We start from the raw sequence: 19,940 nt of genomic DNA on the forward strand, positions 1-19,940 counted from the left end.
GATAAACTTCGTGTTATCAGAAACAACTTCATCCATGAAAATAAAGGAAAAGTTTCTGATAACGAATTTCAAACCATGCTTTGTGATATTGAAAAGTCGTTTAAAGACCTAGGATTTTCATTTAATGAAATTAATGAAATAAAAAGTCAAAGAAACAAGTTTAGTTCTTTTCAAGTACTTCCTTGCAAACCAAATCACGATGTCGTTAAACGTACAGAGTTACTTAATCAAATCACAGCAGATCTCAACAACTTGCGCAGTACTAACAAAAATGAACTAACATATTACTATATTTCTGGTAATCCTGGCAGTGGTAAATCTCAATTAGCTAGACAAGTTTGTGAAGAAATGTATAATTCGTTTGACTGGGAAAATAAAACAACATTTGTTATGACACTTGAAGGAAAAGATATCGACTCTCTTTTGAAAACTTATGCTGAACTTTATCAACGATTAAACAATGATAAAACTGTCATTGAAAATATTTTAAAAGAAGCAAAAAGCAGCGAAAACAAAATCAAAGATTTTCAATTATTGCTGACACAGCAACTGAAATCATGGCAAACATGGTGGATTGTTGTAGATAACGTGGTTGAACTTGATAAAATTTATCCATTATTACCTCAAGTTGGTGATCATAGTTGGAAAAATGGACAAATTGTAGTAACTGTTCAAAATACAGATGCTAAACCACCAGATGGAAATCTAAATAAACACATTTCAGTTAGTCATGGTATGAACAATGAAGAATGTCGACAACTTCTATCTTTCTTTTCTGATATTCATAATAAAGATGAAAAAATTTTAAATGATTTATCAGACGAATTAGATCGTCAACCGTTGTTCCTGGCAAATGCTGCTTCCTACGTAGGTGAAGTAAAAAGTGTAAATCCGACATTCACGTGGGAACAATATTTTGATAAGTTGAATGAAGGAGAGCGACAGAACATGGATGCCAATTTTCAAAAAATTAACACATCTTACTTAGGAATGAAAACTGTTATGTTAGCAATACAAAAAAGTGCTCAAGAATCCATCTTGTTGGAACATGTTTTTAAACTTTTCTCAATAATATCTTTTGATCCGTTACCACAAGATGTTATAATACAATTTATTAAAAGCATTGATCCACAAAAATCTGCAGAAGATGTCTGTCTTCAATTAAAGCATTGTTCTTTATTCCTTCAATCGGAAAACAACAACATCCGCCTGCACAGCGTTGTACACGAAGCCATCATTGCCTACTGTTCTTGGCAGGAAAAAAGCAAATTTAAGTTGTCTTTAGCTGATCTTGCCTGTCAAGTTGCTTGGGCACTTTTTCAATTTGAAAGCAGAGAAGATCAAATCAAAATAATTCCACATCTAGTTAAATTCATAAAGAATTCGTCATTTCAGCATTTCCTTAGTAAGTTGATCGATTTAAAATCATCTAAGCAAAAACTCGATGAAAGAAATTGGAAAATTGCCAATTACTTTGTAGATATTTTGGAAAAATTCCGTGTCTTTAATCTGGCAAGTGAAGTACTTTATGAAATAACAGAAATTCAAACTAAAGTGTGGGGTGTTGATCATATTGATGTTTCAAATTCGTACAAAAAGCTGGTTTCATTCCTTTTGAAGAATGGTGAATACAGAAAAGCAAAAGATTTTCTTGAACGAGCGATAAAAATTGAAACAAAAGCATTTGGACCTGACCATGTTAATATTGCCACAACGTACAACAATCTTGGTTTGATTTACAGCGAAATGGGAGAGTACAATAAAGCAAAAGATTTTCATGAACGAGCGAAAGAAATTCAAACAAAAGCATTTGGACCTGACCATGTTAACATTGCGACAACGTACAACAATCTGGGTTTTGTTTACAATAAAATGAGAGAGTACGAAAAAGCAAAAGATTTTTATAAACGTTCGATGGAAATTGAAACGAAAACAATTGGACCCAGCCATGTTAACATTTTGACAACGTATTACAATCTGGGTTCAGTTTACAAAGATATGGGAGAGTACGAAAAAGCAAAAGATTTTTATGAACGTGCGATCGAAATTGAAACGAAAGCATTTGGACCTGACCATGTTAATATTGCGACAACATACAACAATCTCGGTTCGGTTTACAGTAATATGGGAGAGTACGAAAAAGCAAAAGATTTTTATGAACGAACGATAGAAATAAAAACAAAAGCATTTGGAGCTGACCATGTTAATATGGCAGCAACGTACAACAATCTGGGTTCTGTTTACCAAGGTATGGGAGAGTACGAAAAAGCAATAGATTTTTATGAACGAGCGATAGGAATTGAAACGAAAGCATTTGGACCTGACCATGTTAATATTGCGACAACGTATAACAATCTGGGTTTGGTTTACAGTAAAATGGGAGAGTACGAAAAAGCAAAAGATTTTTATGAACGAGCGATAGAAATTGAAACGAGAACATTTGGGCTTGACCATGTTGATATTGCAGCTATGTACAACAATCTGGGTTCAGTTTACAGAGATATGGGAGAGTACGAAAAAGCAAAGGATTTTTATGAACGTGCCATAGAAATTCAAGCAAAAGCATTTGAACCTGATCATGTCTATATTGCGTCAACGTACAACAATCTGGGTTCAGTTTACGAAGATATGGGAGAGTACGAAAAAGCAAAAGATTTTTATGAACGAGCGATCGAAATTGAAACGAAAGCATTTGGACCTGACCATGTTAATATTGCGACAACATACAACAATCTGGGTTTGGTTTACAGTAATATGGGAGAGTACGAAAAAGCAAAAGATTTTTATGAACGAACGATAGAAATAAAAACAAAAGCATTTGGAGCTGACCATGTTAATATGGCAGCAACGTACAACAATTTGGGTTCTGTTTACCAAGGTATGGGAGAGTACGAAAAGGCAAAAGATTTTTATGAACGAGCGATAGAACTTGAAACGAAAGCATTTGGACCTGACCATGTTAATATTGCGACAACGTACAACAATCTGGGTTTGGTTTACAGAGATATGGGAGAGTACGAAAAAGCAAAAGATTTTTATGAACGAGCGATGAAAATTGAAACAAAAGCATTTGGACCTGACCATGTTAATATTGCGACAACATACAACAATCTGGGTTTGGTTTACAGTTATATGGGAGAGTACGAAAAAGCAAAAGATTTTTATGAACGAGCGATAGAAATTGAAACGAGAACATTTGGGCCTGACCATGTTGATATTGCAGCTATGTACAACAATCTGGGTTCAGTTTACAGAGATATGGGAGAGTACGAAAAAGCAAAAGATTTTTATGAACGAACGATAGAAATTAAAACAAAAGCATTTGGACCTGACCATGTTAATATTGCAACAACGTACAACAATCTGGGTTTGGTTTACAGAGACATGGGAGAGTACGAAAAAGCGAAAGATTTTTATGAACGAGCGATGAAAATTGAAACAAAAGCATTTGGACCTGACCATGTTAATATTGCGACAACGTACAACAATCTGGGTTTGGTTTACAGAGATATGGGAGAGTACGAAAAAGCAAAAGATTTTTATGAACGAGCGATAGAAATTGAAACGAGAACATTTGGGCCTGACCATGTTGATATTGCAGCTATGTACAACAATCTGGGCTCAGTTTACAGAGATATGGGAGAGTACGAAAAAGCAAAAGATTTTTATGAACGAATGATAGAAATTAAAACAAAAGCATTTGGACCTGACCATGTTAATATTGCAACAACGTACAACAATCTGGGTTTGGTTTACAGAGACATGGGAGAGTACGAAAAAGCGAAAGATTTTTATGAACGAGCGATGAAAATTGAAACAAAAGCATTTGGACCTGACCATGTTAATATTGCGACAACGTACAACAATCTGGGTTTGGTTTACAGAGATATGGGAGAGTACGAAAAAGCAAAAGATTTTTATGAACGAGCGATAGAAATTGAAACGAGAACATTTGGGCCTGACCATGTTGATATTGCAGCTATGTACAACAATCTGGGTTCAGTTTACAGAGATATGGGAGAGTACGAAAAAGCAAGAGATTTTTATGAATGTGCCATAGAAATTCAAGCAAAAGCATTTGAACCTGACGATGTCTATATTGCGACGACGTACAACAATCTGTGTTCGGTTTACTATAATATGGGAGAGTACGAAAAAGCAAAAGATTTTTATGAACGAGCAATGAAAATTTTAACCAATTTAATTGGTGCTGATGAGAAAAGTAAGTGTAACATAAGTAAGACAAATGATAATCATAAAATCTGATGATTTCGTGCTATTTTCCACTGAAATTTGAAATTATGATTTGTTGATTTTTTAAAAAATGAAAACAAGTGACTTTTTAAAAAATTAAAAGGTGAAACTACAGTAAAACAAAGACATAGCAGTTGTCGAAAACTTAAATATTGCGCAGAACAGCTTATTTGTCATTTTGTATTAGCTAAGTGTTTCTGAAGTTTTTGAAAACTGTTAAAACGGATGTTTTTGAGAAATAAGCTCACGTTGCGTTTTTTGTATCAGTACAATCGAATTGTTCTGTTACTTCAAGTTGTTTTACCAGTATAAAACAAACGGCTCTTGGTATCAGGGGTAAAATATTAAACTCTTTACGCCAAATCAGACGGGAGTAAGTATTCGTATATTCAACTATTTTTTTCATTTAAGTGCGATTGCTCTTTCAATGAAGCCTGTCTATCATCATTTTTTATATAACAAAATGTATGTACATCCCACTAAATCGAATCTTTTTTCCTGACTGTTTGACTGAAATCAAGCAGTAAAAGTGAATGCGGTTCGGATACTGAAAACTCTGATATAGCAAATGAAAATTTACTTTCGAACTTCGTCGTTGAGGATGCAATAGTGGCTAAATCAATTGTTAATTCGTACGAAAATGAACCTCCAGCGAACACAGTCGGAGAGAATTGTAGGTCGACGAAGACGCTGATGGCTTAGAACCTCAAACATTAGAAGCGAAGTTCGAAGGAGCTGTTCAATTAGATAATTGGTAAGTTGATATGTGTTATTGGAACTCTATAAGAAATTCAAAATAGTATTTTGTCCATATGTCATGGTGTGCAAATACAACAACAAACATCTTATTTTATAGGTGTGCAAGTAGCTTGTGTCTTACTCAACTGGTGACTGATGCTATTTGAACAACGATGTTGTATAGAGAGGTTGGGCGTACTTGACATGAACTGGTATTTGATGGTAGCATTGAAAAAATTAGCTGTGTTACTCTTCACGAAGAGTACACCATTATGACATTGACACATGCTACTGTCTTAAACAATTTTGGCCCACCTCAAAGAGATCAAGACGGAAGCGTCGTGGAATACATAAAAATAGTTAGTACATTTTAATTTCTAATTTTGTTTTGTAAGGAAAGATCAAAATCTTGTCATGGATCGCTACTCGGATGTTTACCTGCATGCATCTACACAGACATCCGAGAACAATTTAATCCTCATAGCATAGTAGATTATTTTATTTGTCAAATAATTCTTGTGATCAATGACTTTTTGGATGTCCTTTCATGGGCTGTCCACACTTTTTGCACAAGCGCTCTTTCTTTTCATGTGAACGATCTGTTGAAGCAGTTTGTTTAAAACTTTGTTCAAACTATTTGCTTGCATTAAATCTTGTTGCTGATCTACCAAATAACAATTTAAATCTTTTTACTTTTAGATAACACTGGTCATAATTGCCATACATGTTATCATGAACAACTTACATGAGGGAAACAATGGTGTTGCAGAAAGTTTTTTCCTATTCAATTGTCATTTGTCGTCTCATATTTAGTGATTTTGCAACCGCTGCGTTTACGGTGAATGCAGAATCAGCGAAATGCATGAAACATAGTACCGAGTACTGCTAAGGAACAATTTTAGTCCATGTCTCCTTACCACTTTTGTCCATATACTCAGCCTATCTTTGTCTTTCATGGGAAAACGATGTACTAAGACACCTTCTCTGTGTTTACTGTTTGTACAACATTTTCCGTTAGGCCAACCAGCAACACAATATTGTCCTCATCGACGCTTTTTTGCCGAATTTTGCGCACTCGCAATATTTTTACTTCCAGTGTATCGTTATGTTACTAACTTCGTAAAAAATTCCCTTATTCTATGTGCATTTTGGTATTGCTTGGGTTACAAAACCACAGACCTCGTAAAGGAAGGCATCCATTTCTTCGAGAATTATAAGTCTTGTGGAGAAGTTTATAAGACTACAATAAATTGGAACTAAGCGAATTGCAGTTAGTTTCGATAACATTGCGTGTGTATTAAACCACAGATTGCGCAAGGATGCGGAGAATTATAAGTTTATTTTAGAAGTTTATAAAGTATAACGGATTGTATATATTGTTCACTTATTCGTATTACTCCATTTTTGCAAAGAAATCTCATATAAAAATGTAAAACTCATTTTGGAAATGTTCTGGTTCCTATATATTTTATTAAGTTAATAGCTTTAAAATTTTTCTTCCGTCCTTTAAATGACGTCACGCGCTGAAATTGAAGTTCGCATCAAAACAAGGAAATATGTCATATTCAAACGCAAATTTCGATGCTTTCCCGTTGACCAAATTCAGTGTGCGATAGCTCAAAATGATGAGTAAATGCAGGGAAAACGTTAGTGTCAAAAAATGATATATGAAAATTTCATCTCAGTAGCACTTTAAAGATGAAATATTAGACCAAAATTGTCGTAGTCATAGTTGTTGTGAAAATGTTTTTGGTGTAACAACAAAGTCCGTTGAACGACATCTCATAGACGTTAGAAATTTGAAAAATCGATTGCAAAAAATTGAGTTCGGTAAAGATGAAAATGAATTTATCATTGAAATTTGTAAGAATCGCTGCATTTTCCTTGATGTGACCACAGTCACGTTACCTCTCGCAATCTATGGGAGGGCGTTCGGAAAATACAGAAAAGTTTGAACGTTACTGGGTCATATGACAAAACAGTGAGCACAAAGCAAATTTTTAAACCTTGAACAAGTTTGGTGTAAATTATATCAGTTTAAAATATAGGGTGTTTAAAATACCTTCATCAATTTATTTTTGTGGCCGTATATATACTTCACGGGCTACCCACTTGTACGCATTTCGTACCTATTTTTAATGATTTATTTTTTACTCTACAAGTGTATCAAAAAACCTGAAAAGATAGGAAAACGTCGCTAAAGTTATCAGCGAGCTTTGATTAAATAGGTAGTTGCACTTCCAATGCCATATCTGACAGCAAAGTATTCTTAAAACCTTCATCAATTTTTCATATTTGAATTAATTTACCCTAAAATTTCCGCATAATTGATGAGGATTATAATATAATAGCGGAAACGAAAAATTTAAAATAATCCGTTTTTTGAAAGCTAAGTGTTCGCATACACATCAGTCAAATTTCCTAAAACTTTGTTAGCTTGAGCAACATGTGCAAAATTTTCACCCTATGTGTTTCAATTGCTTTTTAAGCTGTGTCATTTTTGTGCGCAAGCCATTTCATATATACTTCTTAATAACACAATTTTCACTCTAATAATGGTTCTTAGCTACTTGCAAAAATTTTGCTGTCAGATTAAATGTTGAAAGTCCAACTAAATATTTTCTCCAAAGATTCTTGCAAATCTTGCGCACTGATGACTTTGGTGATGTTTTCCAAAATGTTCAGTTTTTTTTATACACCCTGTGTATTGTTCTTTTTTTTAAATTGAGATACATGTACAAGTTACTTTTTGATGAACGTTTTGAATATGCGTCAAAACATTCAGTGTTTAACGCAAACATTATCAATGTATGAAAATGTATTTTTCAAATTAACTTGAACCTTAATTCGTCAGCTTTAGATAAAAGTACTTTTGTGAAAAATCATGTATGCATGTTTGACATCGCTAGTTTACTGATTAGGTAATCCTCGTAAACTTTTTACCAACTAATAATCATTACAATTGTTGTTATAGACATGGGACTTTTCATAAAAGCAACGAAAGATTTAGATCTCACAGTTGATACCGTGAAGAAGCATTATGTACCTCCCATTGATGATGTAAAGAACAATGATGATTTCTTTATCAAAAATTTTCTTAACGAACATAACGATATTCGAGATGAGATTCTTGACAAATTAAAGAGGTAAGTCTCGATAAATCGTTTCTACACTTCCTCTAAATTTAATATTTCGTTAAGATAAGTGCGCACACTAAGCAAAAATTTACGTTTTATTGTTGATGACATCATCGGTTTTTATTAAAAACAAAAAATTTGCAAACTCGAAAAATTTTCACTACCACTTGATAGACAAGTAGGTTTATTATGGTTTAATTTACGTTGCTCAAACTTCGGTTAGTGTTAAAACAAGGATTAACTTTAACCCTACTCGCTAGGTGCATTGAATTTCTTAACCCTAGGTTAACATATTAATTTCGTAAACAATCAACTATTGACGGGTTTTGTTTTAGACTGAATAGTAACGGTTTTCATTAAACTCATATTGTAAAAGCTTTTACAATATGAGGATTTTGGATGATATTTGATATGATAATATATTACATCAAAAGCTGTCCATGTTATTTTCACACTAGCTAAGTTTTATTATCTGCAACATTCATACGTATGGTAACTGGCTTGCTAATTTCATATTGTACTTTATGACAAATTCCGAAATGCATATAATTAATTTGGGATGATGTGATTAAACTTTGTTTTAAAAGTCAAAAACGCAAAAAAAAATCAAGTTTTAAAGAACTGGCGATGGCCAGCGCTTGCCCCAAATTGCTTAAAATTTTGATAGCTTGTGCAAAACAGTCCTTATTTTTACTCAAAGTGAATGAATTGTTCTCCGATAAATTTTTCGTACACAAAGCCTGTTTTGAAGGACTTTTAACAACGGTATTTTCACTGGTAAAACATTTTGCATTTTCCATTTTCAAAAATTTCATTATTTGCTGTACCAAAGACGTACCAAATTAAGCGGTAAAGATACTCTGTTTATTATACAGAGTCTTTATAAGCGACTGTTGAATTAAGTTTACTGCTATAATATCAGTATCAAAATTTTCCAACGCTATAGTAACCTCTGAACGACACTACTTTGATTTATTGTATCATGAATATGAAATTAAATACATGAATATGTATTAAATTTAATTGTTTTCAATATTTGTTTGACTTTTAAAATAATATTTTATAGTTTTTCTTGGATTTGTGGTGGATATGGTGTACGGTGGAAACCTCGTCTTTCTTTGTTTGTGACTGTAGCAGCAGAAAGACAAAATGATGAAGATGCATTAAGAAAAGAAATTGATGAAACTTTTGGATGGAAAGCTTCTCATTACTTTGAATTTATACCGGAACCACAAGAGAAATCGCAATTTCGTTGGTCACAAGACATAGAAGTCATAAAAAGGGAGAAAGGTCCAAATCCCACGAGAGGAAATATTGAAGATGAGTGTGAAACAAAGGCACAAGGTACTGTCACAATGTTTTGAAACAAAGATAAGAAACAATACGCTTCGACACTGTAAAGCGGTCACGATCTGGTAACAAATTTTATATTTTGTAAGAACTCAAAGAGATAAAGCAATAGATAAAAATATGTGCTTGTTGCTTTTAATGCAATATACACATTAAAAAAATAAACATTTAACAAACCACTGACCTTATGACATTTAAGTAGTTGATGATAAAAAGATTTTTTGCACTTTTAATGGCATCATAGAGCCTGACTGGAAACAATATGGGAAATAATTGAAGATAAGCAAAAGATTTAAAAAGGAAGTGTAGAAACATTTCGGACGTCAGCTTAGACACAGATGCTCTAAAGAACGTTGTCACCACTGAATGCGAGCATCCTTTTCTGAGTAAGGTAGATTCCGGAGTGTTAATGAAAAACAGCATAGAATAGCCCATAGATACAGCTCTTGGGTACGATTTTTAGATAAGCAACAACTTATGTTGATGTTGTCATAGTATAAAGTTGATTTGATGTTTAATAAGTACGTTCTCTTGACGATGTCATGATATGATTGGAAAGCAGGCTTGCCTTTTTAGCAGTCTTATATATCTACACTTGTATTTATGCATCGATATTCGTCAGCAAGTTTCTTCTGAGGTTTGAAAATTATATGCGTGTGCACTAAGCTCATAAAGGCGGATAACAAAAGGTTTGTCCAAAAAGCAAGCAAAAGAAGCAGGGTGAAATGCCAGGCTCCTTAAATAAAATAACGATATGAAACCTAATGATATGCATGTGTTTTGGAAATAAAGCTTTAATCATAAATGTATATGAGACATTTCAAAGGTTGATTTAAATTGCAAGTCGTAAAGCGTCGTTGCATCACGATGTACTTTGTGACTTGGTGGACAACACCATGTGACTCCATCTTTTGTTAAATTGTGTTGTGCGTAAAGCATGTGTTGGTGTACATTTGTTCAGATTGTTAATTGAACAATCCGCACCATGGTTCGCCAGAACCAACAAATATGTTTACAAATTCAGTACTTTAAATATTTTAAGTTATATATTATGTTTTTTTAAGGTCTTCCTGATCACTATGCCAGTTTTAAAGACGATTCTAACGAAGAAAGTTCCATCGATGTTAACCCTGGTTATAGTACGTCAAAGAAGTACTCTCGTCATAAATCCAATGATGATCGTTTATTTGAAGAAATGTTTCTTGATAAAAGATTTGCCATTCGAAAAGATGTGCGTATGAAGCTCAAAAGGTGAACTTTTCTCTACAGTTATTTAGGTCTAGAAAGACTACAGTTGATACATAAGGATGAATTCAATCATAGCCTCAATCAACAACTTGAAACTAAATCTTGTGTAGCAGTTTTTAATTTTTGTCCGGCAAAGTAGTTCATGGTTTATTACCGGTTTTCATAAGTAAGTGACAAGGAAGTTGCCAATGCAAAGAAAAGACAAGCATCTGTTACCACTCAATGACATAAATTGTGGAGCAGCATATATTCTACAGGCAATGAGATTAAAATGTGGAAACAAGGAGCACTGGTTTTAATATTGATGGGGCATATTTTCGTCCCTCATGGTATGTTTAAGGGGATAATACATCAGTAGCTGTCCCTGTGATAACTGAAGATCTCGACGCAGCCATGTTATTAATAATATTACGTATTTTACCGTAAAATTAAGCACAAGTACGATCAACAAGAATTGATTACGTTCTCCCCCTCCTCTAACGTTCACTATTAAAATTCGATTACACATATATGATTGCATGCTAAACATTTCACTTTTTTATTTTACAGTTTACCTTGGATGCGGGGAGAGTATGGAAAAGTCGGTCCAAACGAGAAGATACCGTGTTTACATTTGTTTATCACAGTTGATTATGATAATGGAGATTTTGATGAAGATATATTGAAAAATGAAATAAATAAGAATTTTGAACATTATGCTTTGAGGTATTTTGAATTTCGTCCGAAACCATCCACGACACCGAAGCTTCAACTGCTATCAAAGATTGAAGTAGGAAGTAACAATGGGACAGTTTCAAGAGGCACATTAACAATGTTCTGTTGTCACAACGGGATACATTACGCGTTAACATGTTGCCATGTTTGTTACAACGGAGATGGTGTTGACACATTGTATGAAATGCAAAATCAGAACAAAAATGACCCAAACAAATTCAAATTACATTTGAATACAAATCAATACAACTACACGTCGCCTCCAAGTCCATTAGGGCATTTCAACAGCTATAATTTAGAAAAGAATACGGACATTTTGTCAATAGAAGTCAATGGAAATGTTTTAGAAACAGTGGATTGTAGACGAAGAGGAATACAAAACCCAACTTGGAATGGTGTATGGGAGGAGCTGCACGAACGAGTTAACATAGCACGTGAGCTAGTTGAAGTGAAAAAATATGACAATAGGCGTTTGAAAGGAGAAATTGTTAATGATTCTTATTCCTGTTATGATCCTGAAAACAGGATTGATATTGATGATGCTGTTTTGGTGCAGTGCGATGAAACTTTCCTTGAAAAGGGTGAGTCAGGTGTGCTGGTATATTTCCATGATGAAGATGGTAGAAGAATTCCTTTTTGTTATGGTGTTGGTGCGTATTATTACGAAAAGATCTGCGACCCCGAGTATGAGTACTGTTTATGTTTCAAACTAGATATAGCTTTGGAAAATTTATTTGGTGAAGAGAACTGTGGCTGTTTTCATGAATGTGCGAATGATGTTTGATTGTAGCTAAAACATCTTCTCATTTTTAATTATATTTCATTTAATTATATAGCTATCTATAGCATGTTACATGGTAGACTGCAATTCATATTAAAAGCAGTATTAGATATCTCCTGAGTGATTGAAATCTAAAACAAATCATTGAGTACTGGTTCATGTTATAAAGCTATCATTAGCTAAGACTCTCACGGCGGTAATAGGCGACAAAGGAAGACCTTAGAGAGAAAAAAAAGGTTAAAATTCGCGCACTAACCTTTTCGCTCATTTCTCCGTTTTAAAAATCCTTTTGAAAGTTGAAACCAATGACGTTTTTGTTTGAAGCCAAAAGCTTTATGTTTATTGGATAAAGGCAAATCACTCAAAATTATTCCTCACTGTATAGCCACCAAGAACCATATTTTGTGCATTAATTCATGCATATATTATTTCTAGCAAATCATTTCTAAAAACATTAAAAATTAACTAGACAAAGATATTCACAATTGCAATCGTTTGAAATTCAAGATTACAAAAGCATGTAAAGAATAAAAACTAAAAAGCAATACTGTTTTTTGGATGAATTTGGACGCATTACGAGGCTATGCTAAAGCGATAGAGAGTAACAAAGCGATACAGAGTAACAGAGTTCGACTTCCGAATTTTCACCAGAAACTACACAATGCAAGTTTTTTAAAAAGCTATATATTTTAATTGCATAAATACAAACGGGCTGGCTTCATTTTAGTTTCATGTAACGTTTGTAATATTTTGAAAACAAACATAAAATGCTGTTATATAGTTGTAAAGTAAGACACATTTCGTGGGCTTTCTTTTCCTATGCAACACTGGCAAAAAAAACTTCAATTTTGCAAAAAAATAGGAAGAATTCCTTCCCTGATTTTTATTAAACCGCAAACGTATATATTTCATTAAAATTTCTAATTTATGTGTCAGTAAAAAGCGCAGAATGCTATTAATGATTAACAATTACTGTATCTAGTACGATGTTTATCTTGCTATCACAACAGCGTCTCATTAACAGAGCACATTTTGTGTTAATGTTTCTTTTGTCTCAGTTATAGTATTGCGTGCAAAATTTTAACAAGACACACTTGTGTCAAAAGGACTTTGCTACCTATGCCCTCTTCTTGCTATATTACGTTTATTTGAAGCAATGTACAGATACTTGGATTGGGGTTCTTTGATGGAAACAATTGTTTGATGCACTTACAGAAATTCTCCGGAGATGACGCATTCTCATCAAGCAGGTTTTTAAAGTAAGTGTTTTCAGCAGATTTCAGTTGATGGTTGAAAGGAAAAGAAATGCGGTCAAAGAACCCCAATACAAGTACCTGTACATCATTTCAAATAAAGGAAAAACGACAAGCCATAAACACCCGATTGTTAGTGAGTTTGCTGATATTTTTCAACAACTGCAAGTTTTTCAAAAGTAAAATACTTTAAGATAAAAGATTGCATCTGGAGTCAACCTATTCCAGATAAATTTGATTTTGGTTGTGGATTCACTTTTCATCACGTCTTAGTCCCCACAGTTTTCAAACACTTAAAAAAAATTTGAAGTTCAACAAAGGTACAGGTCTCGATGGAATACCCTCACAATTACTTAAGGATCGCTCGATGTTTATTTCTAAACCTCTGATTCATATTATAAACGTATCATTAGTAAAACAGAGCCTTTGTCGTGGTGACAAATGTAAAATATTTTTTGAAAACAGCAAATACCATGGTGAATGTTTAAAATAATAAAGCAAAAGCTCTTAAAAGCACTGTTTAAAACCACAACACCAACCCAACTATTCTAAAAGAACTGTTTTTAAAGCTAAAAGACACAATACTGTCTTTGATAGATAATGTGATGTCTGATAAATAAGCCTTTGCTGATGACTGAATACTTTTTTGAAAGGCCTACAGAACGTCAAAATTTATAGTTCATTGAAACACCTACATGTCAGATGAAAAGATGATTGATTCAGATTTTACAAAATACAATTGTTGCAGTAAGTGAGAAACTAACAGTTACAATTTACAATATAAAACATACAATGGATAACAAACTCTACAACACTGGGAAGATTGAAACAGTTTTTTGTGATAAATTTCACCCATAAAACACAATTTTACGATTAATTTTGGTACATGATTATTTAAATAAAATTCAACTTTTCAAAATATGCAGTGTGAACACAATTCTATCTGTAAAATATGACAAAATGTTAACAACTATAGATTTGTTTTTGTGAAAAACAAGCGTTTCTCAACCCAAAGGAACTTTTGATGAAAACAACTAAAAGAGACGATTTGTTTCCAAAAGCTATATTCATATATACACACAGACTTTACTATGATGTTTTTTGTATCTATGAGCTCCAAAAAGATTTGAAAATTTAAATTGCTGACAGACTGTTCCACGTATTCTTACGCGACTGGGGTATGATTCTTATAAAAAATGAGGTATTAGTTAAATTACATAAAAATTGGAATCAAAATATATCTTATGGATAAATAACAAATTTGACATTTACTCACAAATAGTAAAAGTGTTTGTAAACCCACAATGAACCAACTTAATACTGTTGCTGTGAACACAAATCAAGACCCGTGAACTCATTAACCATAAATCGTAAATGTTTTACTTCCTTACTCCTCGCATGTCGTCTGACAAACCCTTGGCAAACCCTACAGTTAAGTTGTTGTTAACTCGAAGGATAAATGAACTAAATGAAATAAGACTACAGCTTTCATAAATTATATAAATACTGTTTTTTGTGTGTGTCTCTAACCCAATGTCAAAACACTTTTTTTCCCTTTTTGCAGTTTATGTACGATATATTTTACACGTTCTAATAAATCTAGAAATTACAATTTTGTAATCTTAATCTTCTGTCTGTTTTCTGAGCTAATAATAGACATGAAATAATTTCTCAATTCTAAAATAATTTCTGAACAAAATGTCTCAATTTTATTGAAAAACATGCTTGTCCATAATTTTCCCAAATAGCTATCACTCGTAACCATGCTAATTAAATTCTCTGGCAACTTTAATCATGTCTATGAGTGCCAAGCATTAAGTGATTGTATTATATCTTTTCTCGTTCATTGTATACAGTGGCAGAAATCATGGTATCATGATGAACTGGCGTGAGGCAGCTACCCTTCCCCCCCCCCTTTGTAAAATCGGTGATTTGTGGGAAGTTTTAAGTCATGTAGAAAACATGAAAAGAACTGAAAGTTCTTAAATTCAGAAAAACATTTTTGGAGCGTGAGAAATCTCACTGGGCAATTCATGCAAAAACTTGAGTAGCTTTTATTTACTTTCTTTTTATGTTTTTACTGTTTTCATAGATACCTTAGAACATCCTTCATGGAACATGAGCACACTATTGGTTGAGCAATTTCAATTGCTCCATAAAACTGATTATCTTTGATGTATTAGAACACTAAAATAGTTATGCTTCCATCGATCTTAATTTTCATCTGAACTATATATAATTAAAAGGAATAGTAAGCGCGGGTCACAGTAATGGCGGCTAGAAAAGACCATCGAAAAGACTATAAACTTGATTTTTGTTTAAATAATTACTACACTCTTGTTGATGAAAACTCTGAATTGTGAGACTTCATATTACATAGTTTGAAGCTCTCAAATATATTCTGACTACGTTAGACAGCTAATAACAATTTGATATAGAACAGCATCCCAGTACAATAATCCGGGTTCAGTTTACAAAAATATGGAGAGTACGAAAAAGCAAAAGATTTTTATCAACGAGAGATAGAAATTAAAACGAAAGCATTTGGACCTGACCATGTTAATATTGCGACAATGTACAACAATCTGGGTGCGGTTTACAGGGATATTGGAGAGTACGAAAAAGCAAGATTTTTATAAACAACCGATAGAAATTGAAACGAAAGCATTTGGACCTGACCATGTTAATATTGCGGCAATATACAACAATCTGGGTTAGGTTTACGATGAGATGGGAGAGTACGAAAAGGCAAGATTTTTATGAGCGAGCGATGGAAATTGGAACAAAAGCATTTGGACCTGACCATGTTAATATTGCAATTACTGAAAAAAATCTGCAATCAGTTGACAGAAAAATGGAAATTACAAAAAAACGAAAAGATTTTAACGGACAATCGATAAAATTGAAACGAAATTATTTGGAAATAACCATGTTCACGTTCCGCAGTTTATTAAGGTATGGAAAATCGATAGGCTGTCCATCCACTATTACAGATTTTTTTCATTAAAATCGTGCGGTCCTATTTGTTCAGTATATACATTAACAAGGTAAGCAATCAAGGCAAGGTTGCAGCGGGCTACTAACTGCCCCCCTCTCTCTCACAGAAAGTTCAACTTACGGTTTCTAAATGTTTATACTAAAGAAATACATTGGGATATTTTAAATAAGAAAAAGCTAAATTACGAGTCTTATTATTGGTTCATTTTGAAACTAGCTCAATTTATTAACGTCTAATTCATGAAGATATTAGAAAACTGTACAACATTAAGAGAATTTAAGAAATAACTTTGAGAAATAATTTTGATGAGTTATTTCTAGACAATAGAGCTATGGTACAGTCGTGGGTGGATGAAGTGTTTGACAAATTAAGTAAACGTACAGCGCATTGAGTGGTGAGACCTTATTCTTTGGAATGTGGTACCAATGCCCATGTCTAAATTTAAAATTAGAAATGAAAAATTAATTACAGCATTATTTTATAATTATTCAATTTTCTCGCGTTTATCATCATCCTGTTTTAAATTCAGCATAATTACAACACCAATAAAGCCACAAAGTGTAGCAATCCAACATGGTCCAATAGCACTAACTTCTTCAGCAAAACCTGCAATAGCTGGTGATAACATTCTTGCAATGGATGTCAGTGAGTCCGCGATACCCATGACGGCACCTTTCTCCTTTGGTTCGACACGCTTTAACATTAGATTATACGAATTAACTCTCATTATGGCACTGGAGAGAGCCAATGGTATCATACATATGAGTACTGTATATATACTTGGTGACATCGCTATCCCAAATAAAGATGACATCATTAAAATTCCACCAATCGACATCATCTTTACATCACTTTGTATGTAACTATATATAGAACCCACTGACATACCAGATATTGCTCCAGCAATACTACCATAGGATATAATGTAGCCTGTTGTTTTAGCATTTACACCATAACGATAATCCAACATAGCAGTAAAATTACTACGATATATTAACATGCCTAGAGCCATAATGATGCGTATCAGCAACAAGTCAAAAACGCTCACAATTGATGAAACAGCAACAACATTGACGATTCTGGAGAAAAATGATTTCTCTTTGTCATTCTGTTTGTCATTAACCAAGTCACTTTCCATTTCAAACTTTTTATGTCTGTTAAGATTCATATTGACCTTCTCATCACCCTCCAACACTTCCACAACTTTTTTATCCACGTAGGAGTTTTCCAACTTTATTTTATTTTCATCAAAGACAAACCATACAAATATTATAGCGAACACATACACGCTACAGCTCAAAAGTGAAACCTTGAAGTATCCATTGTCGTGCATAGCAACAGTACCACCAATAATGGGTGAGATTATGAAGCCAAAACTTCCAAATGCATTGAACCAACCAAATACACCTGATCTTTCCTCAGGTGATGTGATGTCCGATAAATAAGCTTTTGCTGATGACTGACTGTGTTTCAAAAGGCCTATAAGATGTTAAAAATTGGTAGATAAGATGCTTTATAACAGAACTTCATAACAGCCACATAGCATACATCTAAAATAAAACTTTACCATGTTGTAAGTTAAAAACTATACACACCATGAACATACATGAGACAACATGCCTTAGAAATAGGATGTGTTATGCATTATTGAATGACATAAAAAAATTTTTTTGAGAATTGTTGGGTGATTTTAAGCTTATTTTCATAAAGCAAGGTGACCATTTAGTATAGTCTTTTTGCCTGGAGTGATAGAGTTTAAGAGCGTATAAAACAAAAATTTTGCTATTGAAATTGCTTCATTAAAAAGAAGTATTGAAAAGAAAGTAATCAAACTAAGAGTTTTTACATCTTTCTCTTCTCAATCTCGAGATATTTTAATGCCCAATTATTGTACAATTTGCTTCTTTTAACTGGGTTCAGTGGGTTGAGTACTTTCTTCCGAGGCTTATATATTAACTAGTTTGGAAACAAGTTCAAAGATCTGTATATTATAAAATATCAAACCTGTAGGTAATCGAGCCAGAGCATACATGAGAATCGTGCTTGCCAAACCCATGTATAAATAACCAATGAAACAACCAAAAAAGCTAAGAAGCAAGACCGATTTCCGACCCCAAACATCACTTGCCTTGCCCTATATATGTTTGTAAATAGAGTTGATGTGGCCTTTTTATACATTTCATTATTCGATGTATTGACACAATTGTAGAATATAGACTACATTGCCACAAAGATTGCACACAACAATTAAGCTTGGTGATGAGAAGGGAAGGATTAGGGTTCTGATCAGGTATGCAGGTAGTTTAGTATGTGGCAGTGTATTCTATAATTACAACCAAATATAATTTTATGTATATAAATATATAAATACCATTATTGGGCTCGACAAGAACTGTAAACAGCCATAAATGGATCCTGGAACGTAACCAAATGTAAAATTTTATAAGAAAATTGTTTGGTAGATGAAGAAAAGGGCATAAAATACAACAGAAGGTTGTTTCTGACCTACAAGACCAATCATCGAAGGAGACCCTCCAAGTTCACGTCCACGACGGCTGAACAATGGTAGCAACATACCAACTGCGAACAAATCCTTTAAAAAAGAAAATATATAATACATTCTCATAAACGAGACTAGCTTTATCTCCCGTTTCGTTTCAATTGCCGAATAATTCTGAAAAGCGACCACAATCAATTTACATATCGTAGAAAATGAAAAATTAGTACATGAATGTCTTATAATAAACTACTTTCCTATAACTTACCATAAATGCAACAAAATAACAGCACTTGATCAACTTTTGACGAGAAAGCATCGCGACTTATTACGATTATCCACGGAAGAATAAGAAAGACGTAGCGAAAGCCAGTTGTACTTGTAACACTTTGACCGGATGTTCATAAAAATTTGCTTAACAAAAGAAATTTGTGAGAATTCTATATAAAAACAAACATCAAAATTTCTGATACGATCCCGGTATGTTATGATCTGAGGCACTAAGGTGCCTGTAGGAAACGGGAAACATTTATGCATCTGCGATGCATTATGGTCAGTGTTGTGGATAAAGTTGCAATTATTAATTTGATTTGTACTTTAAAATGATTTGTATTTCAAATGTAGAAAGATAAGAAAATTATCTGATATTGACAATATGTGCTTATAAGTGGCATTATGTAGAAACTGAAGAGTCAACAAAAAACGATGTACGTGTTGTATTAGTTTATGGATGGTGCTACACAATTGATTGCTGAATCAGAAAACTTTTTTCTGCACTCGTCTAAAGCAGGCATGTATTCTCCTTCTTTTCTTATCTATTTTTATGATTTTAACTGTTTTTGTATTTTGACTGTAATCAATTTTTGACTTTTGAGTTAAGCATCTGAATTAAGAAACTGCAACCATGCTTTGAGAGTGTATAAAGCAAGAGGTTTGCAAGCAGAACACAGGAAATGGATAAGACATTATG

At 33.3% G+C, this 19,940-nt stretch overlaps 2 protein-coding genes across 9 annotated transcripts; one reads left to right on the top strand and one right to left on the bottom strand.

Moving 5' to 3' along the window:
• The first annotated feature begins 1,861 nt into the window (after window positions 1–1,861).
• Window positions 1,862–12,334, top strand: LOC124441248 (tetratricopeptide repeat protein 28-like). 8 transcript variants are annotated; one of them, XM_046991696.1, is made up of 9 exons: window positions 1,862–2,093; window positions 2,472–2,772; window positions 2,899–3,101; window positions 3,228–3,588; window positions 3,715–4,222; window positions 7,967–8,138; window positions 9,196–9,473; window positions 10,544–10,730; window positions 11,277–12,334. In XM_046991696.1, the coding sequence occupies exons 1-9, from the start codon at window positions 1,873–1,875 to the stop codon at window positions 12,223–12,225; spliced, it is 3,180 nt and encodes a 1,059-aa protein (XP_046847652.1). In that variant the 5' UTR covers window positions 1,862–1,872; the 3' UTR covers window positions 12,226–12,334. The 8 variants fall into 8 exon arrangements, with proteins under 8 accessions (XP_046847652.1, XP_046847650.1, XP_046847651.1 ...); XM_046991700.1 differs by lacking the exon at window positions 1,862–2,093 and adding an exon at window positions 2,341–2,424 and having other exon boundaries at window positions 2,677–2,772; XM_046991694.1 differs by having other exon boundaries at window positions 2,472–3,101.
• Window positions 12,335–16,673: 4,339 nt separating this feature from the next.
• LOC124441849 (major facilitator superfamily domain-containing protein 9-like) lies at window positions 16,674–19,587 on the bottom strand. Its single transcript, XM_046992312.1, has 5 exons — window positions 19,239–19,587; window positions 18,979–19,066; window positions 18,845–18,888; window positions 18,478–18,607; window positions 16,674–17,952 (listed from the first exon to the last, which is right to left on the bottom strand). The coding sequence occupies exons 1-5, from the start codon at window positions 19,287–19,289 to the stop codon at window positions 16,958–16,960; spliced, it is 1,308 nt and encodes a 435-aa protein (XP_046848268.1). The 5' UTR covers window positions 19,290–19,587; the 3' UTR covers window positions 16,674–16,957.
• Window positions 19,588–19,940: the final 353 nt, after the last annotated feature.

This window comes from Xenia sp. Carnegie-2017, unplaced genomic scaffold (genome assembly GCF_021976095.1).
Source record: "Xenia sp. Carnegie-2017 unplaced genomic scaffold, XeniaSp_v1 HiC_scaffold_20, whole genome shotgun sequence".
NCBI classification, from domain to species: domain Eukaryota; kingdom Metazoa; phylum Cnidaria; class Anthozoa; order Malacalcyonacea; family Xeniidae; genus Xenia; species Xenia sp. Carnegie-2017.